Genomic DNA, 15,158 nt, shown 5'->3' with positions numbered 1-15,158 from the left:
TTTTCAGAGGAAATTAGTAATATCTCCCACTGTTGGAGGAGGTACTGGGCTCCATTCCCGAATGCAGATCACATGCGATATTTAGGTGATCTGGCACATTTTCCCCAAATATCACATGCAATGCTGAAAATGTCAATTCACATTACCTCAAAAAGCCAAAATGTTTGGTAAATACCACAATTCAATTCACTAAAGGAAATAAACAAATAAATGCATGTGTAAATCAGGGCTGGATCTAGCCTGTGTGATGAGGGGGTGCAGGAAAAAATGTCAGGGGGAAAGATAATGTCAGATAGTGGGGTCGTATACAAGGGCTCAGCAGAGCAGAGGTTAGGATCAGAAAAGAGGCCAGTGTACGTGGGGTTATCAGAGAAGAGGACAGTGTACGTGGGGTTATCAGAGAAGAGGACAGTGTACATGGGGTTATCAGAGAAGAGGACAGTGTACGTGGGGTTATCAGAGAAGAGGACAGTGTACGTGGGGTTATCAGAGAAGAGGACAGTGTACATGGGGTTATCAGAGAAGAGGACAGCGTACGTGGGGTTATCAGAGAAGAGGACAGTGTACGTGGGGTTATCAGAGAAGAGGACAGTGTACGTGGGGTTATCAGAGAAGAGGACAGCGTACGTGGGGTTATATCAGAGAAGAGGACAGTGTACGTGGGGTTATATCAGAGAAGAGGACGGCGTACGTGGGGTTATCAGAGAAGAGGACAGCGTACGTGGGGTTATCAGAGAAGAGGACAGCGTGCGTGGGGTTATATCAGAGAAGAGGACGGTGTACATGGGGTTATCAGAGAAGAGGCCAGTGTACGCGGGGTTATCAGAGAAGAGGACAGAGTACGTGGGGTTATATCAGAGAAGAGGACAGGGTACGTGGGGTTATATCAGAGAAGAGGACAGTGTACGTGGGGTTATCAGAGAAGAGGACAGAGTACGTGGGGTTATATCAGAGAAGAGGACAGGGTACGTGGGGTTATCAGAGAAGAGGACAGCATACGTGGGGTTATCAGAGAAGAGGACAGTATCTGTGGGGTTATCAGAGAAGAGGACAGTGTACGTGGGGTTATCAGAGAAGAGGACAGCGTACGTGGGGTTATCAGAGAAGAGGACAGTGTACGTGGGGTTATCAGAGAAGAGGCCAGTGTACGTGGGGTTATCAGAGAAGAGGACAGTGTCCGTGGGGTTATCAGAAAAGAGGACAGGGTACGTGGGGTTATCAGAGAAGAGGACAGTGTACGTGGGGTTATCAGAGAAGAGGACAGCGTACGTGGGGTTATCAGAGAAGAGGACAGTGTACGTGGGGTTATCAGAGAAGAGGACAGTGTACGTGGGGTTATCAGAGAAGAGGACGGCATATGTGGGGTTATCAGAGAAGAGGACAGCGTTCGTGGGGTTATCAGAGAAGAGGACAGTGTACGTGGGGTTATCAGAGAAGAGGACAGTGTACGTGGGGTTATCAGAGAAGAGGACAGTGTACATGGGGTTATCAGAGAAGAGGACAGTGTACGTGGGGTTATCAGAGAAGAGGACAGTGTCCGTGGGGTTATATCAGAGAAGAGGACAGTGTACGTGGGGTTATCAGAGAAGAGGACAGCGTACGTGGGGTTATCAGAGAAGAGGACAGCGTACGTGGGGTTATCAGAGAAGAGGACAGCGTACGTGGGGTTATCAGAGAAGAGGACAGTGTGTGTGGGGTTATCAGAGAAGAGGACAGTGTACGTGGGGTTATCAGAGAAGAGGACAGCGTACGTGGGGTTATCAGAGAAGAGGACAGTGTACGTGGGGTTATCAGAGAAGAGGACAGTGTGTGTGGGGTTATCAGAGAAGAGGACAGTGTGCGTGGGGTTATCAGAGAAGAGGATGGTGTGCGTGGGGTTATCAGAGAAGAGGACAGTGTGCGTGGGGTTATATCAGAGAAGAGGACAGCGTACGTGGGGTTATCAGAGAAGAGGACAGCGTACACGGGGTTATCAGAGAAGAGGACAGCGTACGTGGGGTTATCAGAGAAGAGGACAGCGTACGTGGGGTTATCAGAGAAGAGGACAGCGTACGTGGGGTTATCAGAGAAGAGGACAGTGTACGTGGGGTTATCAGAGAAGAGGACAGTGTACGTGGGGTTATCAGAGAAGAGGACAGCGTACGTGGGGTTATCAGAGAAGAGGACAGCGTACGTGGGGTTATCAGAGAAGAGGACAGTGTGTGTGGGGTTATCAGAGAAGAGGACAGTGTACGTGGGGTTATCAGAGAAGAGGACGGCGTACGTGGGGTTATCAGAGAAGAGGACAGCGTACGTGGGGTTATCAGAGAAGAGGACAGTGTGTGTGGGGTTATCAGAGAAGAGGACAGTGTACGTGGGGTTATCAGAGAAGAGGACGGCGTACGTGGGGTTATCAGAGAAGAGGACAGTGTACGTGGGGTTATCAGAGAAGAGGACAGTGTACGTGGGGTTATCAGAGAAGAGGACAGTGTACGTGGGGTTATCAAAGAAGAGGACAGTGTACATGGGGTTATATCAGAGAAGAGGACAGTGTACGTGGGGTTATATCAGAGAAGAGGACAGTGTACGTGGGGTTATCAGAGAAGAGGACAGTGTACGTGGGGTTATATCAGAGAAGAGGACAGCGTACGTGGGGTTATCAGAGAAGAGGACAGTGTGCAGCTGGACAGTATACAAGAGTCAGTAAGGTAGTGTAAAGGGGGTCAGCAGAGTAGAGGACAGGGATCAGCAGAGTGGAGAAAAGGGGTTATCAGGTCAACAGGATTAAGGTCAGGGGTCAGCAGTGCAGAGGACAGTGGTTAGCAGGGCAGTGTAAAAGGGTCAGCAGGGCAGAAGACAATGGTCAGCAGAGAAGAGGACAGGGTCACTGCTGGCAAAGCACTCAGCAGGTCTCCTCCCTTCCCAACACTGAAAACAGCCTGGGTACTCAGAGCTCCTCCACACCACAGCACATAGCTGACATTGGATTCCTTTACACAGCCTCCATCTGCACTATGTGCTATGAGGGGAGGAGAAGATCTCTTGAGTGCCTTCATTTCATGGCTCACCCCAAAAAAAAAAAATCATCACACATCGTATTATCCTCAAATTTCCCATCTTAGCAGAAATCCTCCCTGCCAAATCCCCCCTCCCAGCACAAATCCTATCCCCTTACCCCCCCCCCCCAGCATAACCCATTCCCCCTCCTAGCACAATCCCCTCCAAATTACTTCTCCCAGCACAAATTCTCCTTCCCCACCCAAGACCCCCAAAATTCTTCATAGCACACATCCTCCCCAGCCCTCCCCTCTTAGCTCAAATCCCCCCCCCCCCCCCCGAAAAAAGAACCTCTTAGCCCAAATCCCTCTACCCCCAGTCCCCCCTCCTAGCACATATCCAACCAAACTCCCTCCTTGCAGAAATTCCTTCCCAATCACCCCACCTAGCATATATCCCCCCAATCCCCCCTCCAAACACATATCTCCCTGAATCCCCCCCTCCAAGACCTGGCATATCCCTCCCCCCAATCCCCCCTCCAAACCAAGACTCATCTGCAGGATTCCCCACTAAAAGCAGAATGTAAACAAAAGGAGTCCTGGCATGAAAGCGTGGGGGTCCCCCCAAAATCCATACCAGATCCCTATCTGAGCATGCAGCCCAGCAGGCCAGGAACAAGCAACCACCCCCCTCCTGAACCATACAAGGCCACATGGCTGCAACATGGGAAGGGGATGCAAAAAAGCATATCATAAAAATAGACTTGGGGTAATAAACTTGGATGGGGTTGAGGGATACATGGGATGCCCAAGGAACTGTAAACTGAGGATGACTTCCTGACAACTATGTATAAGTCCACAAAGAAGGGTTTTCTCTTCTGGGAGAGCTCTCCAGCCTTTCCTGGCACACTACTCCAAACTCCAGATAAATCCTTCTCTATCCAGCAATCTGGAGGAATTACCGGGCAAGGGGATCCAATGGCTGCTACTGAAAGGGTTTAACAGTCCTGGGTATGGAGATAGTCAGGTTTCCCACCCAAATGCTCTCTCCCCTTGTCCAGCCCAGGGGGTGGAATAGTACTCACTCTTCCTCTCCTGTTAGCATGTTTGGTTGGTGGCTGCCTTCAGGCCTTCTGCTGGGCTGGCTCCTTCCCAGCTCCACAGGAGGTCATCTCTCAAGGGACTCATGAGGTTGTGAAATCCTCTTTCCAGCTCCTCTGCCTGGAGGTAAGTCCCTTCCCAGTGGGCCCCTCCCAAGCTCCTGCACCTCAGTTTTCCTCACATCTTCCATCAGACTCTTCTCCTGCTGAGCAGGCTCAGTCATACTTAAAGGCTGTCCCAACCCAATCCAAAATCTCCTGCCTGGGGAGTGGTTGGGATCAGGGAGATGTATCAGGGAACTGATCTGCAGAGCCTCTCAGCCCTGAACCAAATTTTACCCTGCTGACTGTCACATACCTGGTGGAGATCGAGCTGGAGAGGGGTCTGTTCTTGCACCTCTTGTCCAACACCCCTGGTAGTGATGACAGGGAGTGTGAGGATACAGAGTGGCATGAGGGCAGTTGTAGCAGATAGCGCCAGCTGGGATTTGCAGGAAGCAGTGACCGTAGATCACAAGGCAGGAGCCATGAACTGAGACATGATGACACTTGCTTGGCAGACAGGAGTGTAGCCAGACTGGATGAAAAGCACTATCTCTATGGGGGGGGGGGGGGGTGAATGCCAGGAAGAGGCCAGGGAGTTCACTAGGGAGTTGATAGACTATGGATAATTCTCAGTGGTGCAGCCCTCCTCAGACTAGGAAATCATCAAAACTGAAAAGGAAGCACACAGGTGGTGCAAACACCTAGCACATTATCCAAGCTTTATTATAAAAGAAGAAAGACAAAAAACATACAAAATAAAGAGAAAGCAAAAACCTAAAAAAATACCACAATGATGGCAGAGTATCCGACTGGTGGTACGGTATGGTCAGTCTGCTGATGCCTTTCGGGGACGTGTCCCCTTCCTCGACTCTGACACAACCCAAAAGGACATCAACAGCCAAGCAGGGAGGTACAGGAACATCAAGCAGAGACACAGTCAGGATAGGAGCCGGGATCAGTACACAGCCGGCAGGGAGGTACAGGAACATCAGGCAGAATCAGGATACAAGCCAGGATCAGTACACAGCCAGGCAGGGAGGTACAGGAACATCAGGCAGAGGCAGAGTCAGGATACAAGCCGGGATCAGTACACAGCTGGGCAGAGAGGTACAGGAACATTAGGCAGAGGCAGTGGCAGAGTCAGGATACGAGCCAGGATCAGTACACAGCTGGGCAGTGAGGTACAGGAACATCAGGCAGAGTCAGGATACAAGCCGGGATCAGTACACAGCCGGGCAGGGAGGTACAGGAACATCAAGCAGAGGCAGAGTCAGGATACAATCCGGGATCAGTACACAATTGGGCAGCGAGGTACAGGAATATCAGGCAGAGGCAGAGTCAGGATACCAGCCGGGATCAGTACACAGCCGAGCAGGGAGGTACAGGAACATCAGGCAGAGGCAGAGTCAGGATACGAGCCGGGATCAGTACACAGCCGGGCAGGGAGGTACAGGAACATCAGGCAGAGGCAGAGTCAGGATACCAGCCGGGATCAGTTCACAGCCGGGCAGGGAGGTACAGTAACATCAGGCAGAGGCAGAGTCAGGATACAAGCCAGGATCAGTACACAGCCGGGCAGGGAGGTACAGGAACATCAGGCAGAGGCAGAGTCAGGATACAAGCCGAGATCAGTACACAGCTGGGCAGGGAGGTACAGGAACATTAGGCAGAGGCAGAGGCAGAGTCAGGATACGAGCCAGGATCAGTACACAGCCGGGCAGTGAGGTACAGGAACATCAGGCAGAGGCAGAGTCAGGGTACAAGCCGGGATCAGTACACAGCCAGGCAGGGAGGTACAGGAACATCAGGCAGAGGCAGAGTCAGGATACAATCCGGGATCAGTACGCAACTGGGCAGCGAGGTACAGGAATATCAGGCAGAGGCAGAGTCAGGATACCAGCCGGGATCAGTACACAGCCGGGCAGGGAGGTACAGGAACATCAGGCAGAGGCAGAGTCAGGATACGAGCCGGGATCAGTACACAGCCGGGCAGGGAGGTACAGGAACATCAGGCAGAGGCAGAGTCAGGATACAAGCCGAGATCAGTACACAGCTGGGCAGGGAGGTACAGGAACATTAGGCAGAGGCAGAGGCAGAGTCAGGATACGAGCCAGGATCAGTACACAGCCGGGCAGTGAGGTACAGGAACATCAGGCAGAGGCAGAGTCAGGGTACAAGCCGGGATCAGTACACAGCCAGGCAGGGAGGTACAGGAACATCAGGCAGAGGCAGAGTCAGGATACAATCCGGGATCAGTACGCAACTGGGCAGCGAGGTACAGGAATATCAGGCAGAGGCAGAGTCAGGATACCAGCCGGGATCAGTACACAGCCGGGCAGGGAGGTACAGGAACATCAGGCAGAGGCAGAGTCAGGATACGAGCCGGGATCAGTTCACAGCCGGGCAGGGAGGTACAGGAACATCAGGCAGAGGCAGAGTCAGGATACCAGCCGGGATCAGTTCACAGCCGGGCAGGGAGGTACAGGAACATCAGGCAGAGGCAGAGTCAGGATACAAGCCAGGATCAGTACACAGCCGGGCAGGGAGGTACAGGAACATCAGTCAGAGGCAGAGTCAGGATACCAGCCGGGATCAGTACACAGCCGGGCAGGGAGGTACAGGAACATCAGGCAGAGGCAGAGTCAGGATACAAGCCAGGATCAGTACACAGCCGGGCAGGGAGGTACAGGAACATCAGGCAGAGACGCAGTCAGGATACAAGCCGGGATCAGTACACAGCTGGGCAGGGAGGTACAGGAACATCAGGCAGAGGCAGAGTCAGGATACCAGCCAGGATCAGTACACAGCCGGGCAGGGAGGTACAGGAACATCAGGCAGAGGCAGAGTCAGGATACAATCCGGGATCGGTACACAGCCGGGCAGGAAGGTACAGGAACATCAGGCAGAGGCAGAGTCAGGATACCAGCCAGGATCAGTACACAGCCGGGCAGGGAGGTACAGGAACATCAGGCAGAGGCAGAGTCAGGATACAAGCCAGGATCAGTACACAGCCGGGCAGGGAGGTACAGGAACATCAGGCAGAGGCAGAGTCAGGATACCAGCCGGGATCAGTACACAGCCGGGCAGGGAGGTGCAGGAATACAAGACAGGTCAGAATACAAGCCACAATAGGCAGGGAGAAATCCAAGGACAGGTCAGGGAGAAGCCGAGTCGATCACAGGTAGGCAGGTATGGCAGGTCAAGGCTCAGGTAAAGCAGGAACTAGCTGAAGACCACTCAGCGCTCCATCCAGGTCAGAGTGCAGCTTAAATAGGCCGTTTGGCTCTGGTGCTCATATGTGCGCATGCGCAGTTTGCTAATACGTTTGCATGAGTGTGACAATGCCTGTTTAGTATTGAGTTTTTCTTTAGAATTATGAGCATGTTCCAGCCTTTCCTTCCAACATGAATGGAGGTTTTCTTAAACTATCACTCAGGCTGCCTAAAACAATTATTCGCTTGCGCCCTTTATCTAACTGGGAGGGCGCTACATTCATTTTCATAAAAAAGAAATCATGGTGAAAACAATAATAAACGGTACCTAGTGAGTTAAAATAAACACAAAACACCCCCATACCCCAAGAACACATATATGTAATATATATCATTATGGTAGATTGGCTTTACTGCCTAACATTCAATGGGCGCAGTCCAGGACAGATGGACCCTTGGGGTCAAACAAGGAAAAAAAGGAAGAGCACAAGCTGGAAATCCTTTCACAATTTATGGGAAGTATCGTTTCCGTAAGGGGAATTTTCCAGCAATATAAAGAATCCAGAAGGAGGACAATGTTCCACAACATGCAGAGGGAGTATCAGGAATATGGATGTCATTCCAGAAATCCAATATTGCCCAGAGGTGGTCACTGAGGACCAGAGGAGGAGACAATGGGGGAACAGAAGACCGACTGAAGATACTTTATTGGCTCATACCGACCTTCCTCACACAGATATCCAATGGAAGCGAGCTTCAACAATCTTATGTATGGAACAAAGGCTGGAATAATTATTGACATCCATCATCTACAAAGATGGTTTCTGTGGTCCAGAGGAGGAAATGGTGTGTTGATAGAGAAGAAAGTGTGTCCTTCATATATTGCTTGGTCCTCCCTCCCTCGCACAGGCCTCCAGCATGTATATACCCAAACTCACTCATAGCAAAGAGTAAAGGATTCCAAATGTGTCCCTCAGAGTGCCCATTAGTGATGGACATGATGTTAAAGTTGAACATAAGTTTGACTTGAACATGGGCCGTTGGAGTGTTCAGCGAACACACGAGCAGTAAGGGCATTCGGCTGGCTATTCGCCTGCCACACCCCACAATGCACTGAGTCCTGACAGTGCATTGTGATTGGCAAAAGCAATGCATCTGACCACAGGTGAGGTGCAGGGGCGGACTGACCATTTGGAAACTCGGGCACTGCCTGAGGGCCTGTAGTCTGTAGGGGGCCCCATGAGATGCCCCTGGTACCTTTTTCATAGGCTTTTTTGAGTTTGGGCAAGGACACAGGGGCCCCATGATGCCCTATTGCCCGGGGGCCCCATGAGTTGTCAGTCCCCCCCCGGTCAGGTGCAATGCTTTGGACAATCACAGCGCATGATGATGTCACAAGGGGCTGGGGTGACCATGAAAATTGTGACGTCATCACGGTATTTAAGAACTCTCATCGAGGAGCAGCTGTCAGACAGCAGGAGCCAGCATAGCGAGCGGAGCATTTTTTTTTTCAGGTCGACGGTGGTGAGCATTGACGTTGGATTTACTTCGGGGGACATTTTTTTAACTCCTGCCACTCTTACACTACACCTTTTGTTTTGTGAATGAGTAGTGGTACCATATACCTCATACTCATTCACATGGGGGGGGCAATATCTGGGGGCCCCCTTGTTAAAGGGGCTTCCAGATTCCGATAAACCACCCGCCTGCAGACCCCCACAACTACTGGCCACAGTTGTGCGGAAGTGGCCCTTGGGGACAAGATGCTTTGGGGGGGAGAGCCCCTGGCCCCAAAGCACCCGCCCATATTGGAGGCATGTGGCCTGGTATGGTTCAGGAGAGGGGGGTGCTCACTCATCTCCTCCCTTTTCCTGACCTGCCTGGCTGCATGCTCGGATAAAGGTCTGGTATGGATTTGGGGGGGATCCCAACACCATTTTTTTTTTAATTTGGTGTGGGGGTTCTCCTCAAAATCCATATCAGACCCAAAGGGCTTGGTATGGATGGGAGGGGGACCCCACATTGTTTTAAAAAAATATATATATAATTCTCGGGCAATGCCGACAATTCTTTTGACAGAACCCCACTGACCCCCGAAACATGAAGGAATGTGTCACTACTACAATACGGCATGACGTCATCATATAATATAATGTATATACTGTATATAGTAGAACTCATGCCGGATTGTAGTCGCTGTGCGTATCTTACTGCATACTCACATGTGATCCCCTTAGTGAAGTGTCCTCTCTGATCGAAGTTGGTGGTCGAACTCTCACTAGATTTGAATGTTCACCCGCGAACTGAACAGGGGGGTGTCCAGCCCATCACTAGTGCCCATTAGATATACAGAATAAGTAGAGCCATGGATATAACAAATATGGAAGTCCCAGCATGCTTATCAGTCCATCATATTGAGGAGCCCATGGTGGGTGTAGAGCAAAAAGCCTGACTGGTTTTGCCGGTTCCAACCGGCTCCATCAGAGGCAAGCACACTAGTCAGCCTTTATATAGTCAAGATGGCCGCCAATACATCCACTGCGCATGCATGGTGTGTGATGACGTCTTGACGCACGTCACGTAAAAAACGCACGTGACGTCATGAGTCCATCTTTGGATTTCTGGCCTGGTGATAGATTCACACAGAGATACGAAGAAACACAATTAACACATTTAATAAACCCAACAAATAAAATTCAAAACATTAACAATCACGTATAAAGCCATTTATAACTCCGCCCAAAATTACATCACAAATCTTGTCTCCATATATCACCCAAACCGTACTCTCCGCTCCTCGCACAACCTCCTGCTCTCTAGCTCCCTCATCTACTCCTCCCATGCTCATCTCCAGGACTTCTCCAGAGCATCCCCCTTCCTGTGGAACTCTCTACCCCAATCTGTCTGAGTATCACCCGCTCTTCCCACTTTTAGGCGATCTCTGAAAACCGATCTCTTCAAGGAAGCCTATCCTGCCCTCAGCTAATAATGGAATCTTCTACTCCTCCTACCAGTCCATCCCCCACAGTTACTACCTTTTGTACCACTAGCCCCTCCCTCTTAGATTGTAAGCTCCCAGGATCAGGCCCTCCTATCCCTCTTGTAATGAACTGTATTGTTGCTGTATTGTCTCCCGTTATATTGTAAAGTGCGGAGCAAACTGTTGGCGCCATAAATCCTGTATAATAATAATGAATAGAAATCCAGCGGTCTCCACAAGACGGTCCAATTATCAACAATGCCCAGCCGGCCCAAACATAGAAACTGGGGCCAGATAAGAAGTGTCAGGAGGACCGACCATTACAGGCTATATACACCAACATGGGATCATACTGAACAATGGGAATCTATCACCGGGGCTGCCATCCGGATTACCCACAAATATCTAACAGTAAAACAAGACACAATAAACAAACGTTGAAGGACATCCAGAGACAGCATGAAGAACGTTCCTCCCATGTACCCCATCATATCAAGGTTCAAAATCCATCCAATACATCACTTTGTAATCGAATATATTTTGTAACAACATATTGTAACGGCCCTGATAATTATATATTGATGAATCTTTCCCTACTTACCAATAAAGCAGAAGGACCCCCAGATCAGAGAGGAGACCCTCATCCCAGACACTGATGAATAGAGGGACCCCATATCAGAGAGGAGACCCTCATCCCAGACACTGATGAAGAGAAGGACCCCAGATCAGTGAGGAGACCCTCATCCCAAACACTGATGAATAGAGGGACCCCAGATCAGAGAGGAGACCCTCATCCCAGACATTGATGAATAGAGGGACCCCAGATCAGAGAGGAGACCCTCATCCCAGACACTGATGAAGAGAGGGACCCCAGATCAGAGAGGAGACCCTCATCCCAGACACTGATGAATAGAGGGACCCCAGATCAGAGAGGAGACCCTCATCCCAGACACTGATGAATAGAGGGACCCCAGATCACAGAGGAGACCCTCATCCCAGACACTGATGAATAGAGGGACCCCAGATCAGAGAGGAGACCCTCATCCCAGACACTGATGAAGAGAGGGACCCCAGATCAGAGAGGAGACCCTCATCCCAGACACTGATGAATAGAGGGACACCAGATCAGAGAGGACACCCTCATCCCAGACACTGATGAATAGAGGGACCCCAGATCAGAGAGGAGACCCTCATCCCAGACACTGATGAATAGAGGGACCCCAGATCAGAGAGGAGATCCTCATCCCAGACACTGATGAAGAGAGGGACCCCAGATCAGAGAGGAGACCCTCATCCCAGACACTGATTAATAGAGGGACCCCAGATCAGAGAGGAGACACTCATCCCAGACATTGATGAATAGAGGGACCCCAGATCAGAGAGGAGACCCTCATCCCAGACATGATGAAGAGAGGGACCCCAGATCAGAGAGGAGACCCTCATCCCAGACACTGATGAATAGAGGGACCCCAGATCACAGAGGAGACCCTCATCCCAGACACTGATGAATAGAGGGACACCAGATCAGAGAGGACACCCTCATCCCAGACACTGATGAATAGAGGGACCCCAGATCACAGAGGAGACCGTCATCCCAGACACTGATGAAGAGAGGGACCCCAGATAAGAGAGGAGACCCTCATCCCAGACACTGATGAAGAGAGGGACCCCAGATAAGAGAGGAGACCCTCATCCCAGACACTGATGAAGAGAGGGACCCCAGATCAGAGAGGAGACCCTCATCCCAGACACTGATGAAGAGAGGGACCCCATTTAAGAGAGGAGACCCTCATCCCAGACACTGATGAATAGAGGGACCCCAGACCAGAGAGGAGACCCTCATCCCAGACACTGATGAATAGAGGGACACCAGATCAGAGAGGAGACCCTCATCCCAGACACTGATGAAGAGAGGGACCCCAGATAAGAGAGGAGACCCTCATCCCAGACACTGATGAATAGAGGGACCCTAGATCAGAGAGGAGACCCTCATCCCAGACACTGATGAATAGAGGGACACCAGATCAGAGAGGAGACCCTTATCCCAGACACTGATGAAGAGAGGGACCCCAGATAAGAGAGGACACCCTCATCCCAGACACTGATGAAGAGAGGGACACCAGATCAGAGAGGAGACCCTCATCCCAGACACTGATGAAGAGAGGGACCCCAGATAAGAGAGGAGACCCTCATCCCAGACACTGATGAAGAGAGGGACCCCAGATCAGAGAGGAGACCCTCATCCCAGACACTGATGAAGAGAGGGACCCCAGATCAGAGAGGAGACCCTCATCCCAGACACTGATGAATAGAGGGACCCCAGATCAGAGAGGAGACCCTCATCCCAGACATTGATGAAGAGAGGGACACCAGATCAGAGAGGAGACCCTCATCCCAGACACTGATGAATAGAGGGACCCCAGATCAGAGAGGAGACCATCATCCCAGACACTGATGAAGAGAGGGACCCCAGATAAGAGAGTAGACCCTCATCCAGACACTGATGAAGAGAGGGACCCCAGATCAGAGAGGAGACCCTCATCCCAGACACTGATGAAGAGAGGGACCCCAGATAAGAGAGGAGACCCTCATCCCAGACACTGATGAATAGAGGGACGCCAGATCAGAGAGGAGACCCTCATCCCAAACACTGATGAAGAGAGGGACCCCAGATAAGAAAGGAGACCCTCATCCCAAACACTGATGAAAAGAGGGACCCCAGATCAGAGAGGAGACCCTCATCCCAAACACTGATGAAGAGAGGGACCCCAGATTACAGAAGAACCTTTAATTCCAGACACTGACGAGGAAAGGTACCCCAGATCACAGTGGAGCCTCTCTTTCCAGACACTGTTAAGGATGGGGACCCCAGATCACAGTTTAGCCACTCATCCCAGACACTGATGAAAAGAGGGACCCCAGATCACAGCAGACCCCTCATTCTGGACACTCATAAAGGGACGGACCCCAGATCATTGTGGAGCTCCTTATTCCAGACACTGATGAAAGAGAGGGACCCCAGATCACAGAAGAACCCCTCATCCCAGACACTGATGAAGAGAGGACCCCTAGATCACAGTGGAGCCTCTCTTTTTAGACACTGTTAAGAATGGGGATCCCAGATTCCAGTGGAGCCCTAATCCTTAGCACTCTTAAACAGAGAGAACCCAAATTGTGGGGGATCCCCTCATGCTATAACACCCAATATTTATTTATTGATGAATCTTCCCCTACTTACCAATAAAGCAGAAGGACCCCCAGATCAGAGAGGAGACCCTCATCCCAGACACTGATGAACAAAGGGACCCCAGATCAGAGAGGAGACCCTCATCCCAGACACTGATGAACAAAGGGACCCCAGATCACAGCAGACCTATCATTCCGGACACTGATAAAGGGACAGACCCCAGATCATTGTGGAACTCCTTATCCCAGACACTGATGAAGAAAGGAACCCCAGATCACAGAAGAGCCTCTCAATCCAGACACTGATGAACAAAGGGACCCCAGATCACAGCAGATCACAGTTTAGCCACTCATCCCAGACATTGATGAAAAGAGGGACCCCAGATCACAGCAGACCCCTCATTCCGGACACTGATAAAGGGACAGACCCCAGATCATTGTGGAACTCCTTATCCCAGACACTGATGAAGAAAGGAACCCCAGATCACAGAAGAGCCTCTCAATCCAGACACAGATGTAGAGAGGGACCCCAGATCACAGTGGAGCCCCTCATCACAGACACTGATGAAGAAAGGAACCCCAGGTCACAGTGGAGCCCTTCATCCCAGACTATGATGAAGAGAGGGACCCCAGATCACATTGGGGCCCTTCATCCCAGACACTGATGAAGAAAGGACCCCAGATCACAGAAGAGCGCCTCAACCCAGACTATGATGAAGAGAGGGACCCCAGATCACAGTGCAGCTCTTCATCCCAGACACTGATGAAGAAAGGGACCCCAGATCACATTGGGGCCCTAATTCTTAGCACTCTTAAACAGAAGACCCAAATTGTGGGGGATCCCCTCATGCTATAGCACTCTGAACCCTAATATTTATATATTAATGAATCATCCCCTACTTACCAATAAAGCAGAAGGACCCCCAGATCAGAAAGGAGACCCTCATCCTGGACAATGGCGCACAGACGGACCCCAGAAGATGGCGGCACCCCTCCGACACTGATGAACGGTCACTGTGCTGGTGTGAAGTGAGAGCAGAAAGGGGAACCTCATTTCTAAGTGACAATAACCAATTATTTGAGGTGTGAAAACCTCCATGTTGGCTTCCTGTTTGTTGGTGACATTGTCAGATGTTCAGTGGGGGTCAAATCCAGACACTGTATGATATCGCAGCGGAGTAAGTGAGACTGCATGGTGTATAGCTTGCAGTGTCACCACAGAGAGTACGGGGGAGGGGAGGGTGGCTGAGGGAGAGAGGAACAATGAGAGAAACAGGGAGACAGGACGGACTGTTAAAAAAATGAAATCCTAGCAAATCTCTTCCTGGTGTCAGGAAATGAGGGAAAATCTCCCCAGCAGGACCCCTCCCCCCTCCAGGTTTTATCCCTTCATCTCTCTATAAAAAAACTAAAAAATGTTTTAGCTGGAGTTGGGCTTTAACACAAAAATCTGCAACCTGCCGCCATCTACAGCTCAGATCAGGAACTGCAGTGTGACTGATAAATATGAATGATATCAAATTCATAACTCGGCACTTATATTATATTGATGGCAAACTTGTAAAATATTTGTTTTTTATGATTAATCATCATTAATATTAATATGTGTGAATTGGACAAATGATAGGATACATTTCTTCAGTTCTAGCTGAGACACAAT

The 15,158-nt window shown here is 50.5% G+C and overlaps 1 protein-coding gene across 1 annotated transcript in view; it reads right to left on the bottom strand.

Moving 5' to 3' along the window:
- Positions 1-14,622, bottom strand: part of LOC149435204 (CMRF35-like molecule 2) — a 36,987-nt gene extending 22,365 nt beyond the window's left edge. The window contains exon 1 of the mRNA XM_089662897.1: positions 14,403-14,622. Within this exon, the coding sequence (XP_089519023.1) occupies positions 14,403-14,445 (43 nt within the window). The 5' untranslated portion in view covers positions 14,446-14,622. The remainder of the gene's footprint in view (positions 1-14,402) is intronic.
- Between the last annotated feature and the right edge of the window lie 536 nt (positions 14,623-15,158).

This window comes from Staurois parvus, unplaced genomic scaffold (genome assembly GCF_062004578.1).
Source record: "Staurois parvus isolate SC_StPar_1 unplaced genomic scaffold, SC_StPar_1.0 ptg001585l, whole genome shotgun sequence".
NCBI classification, from domain to species: Eukaryota; Metazoa; Chordata; class Amphibia; order Anura; family Ranidae; genus Staurois; species Staurois parvus.
Note: the sequence above shows the minus strand (reverse complement) of the source record. Positions and strands in the feature narration are given on the sequence as shown.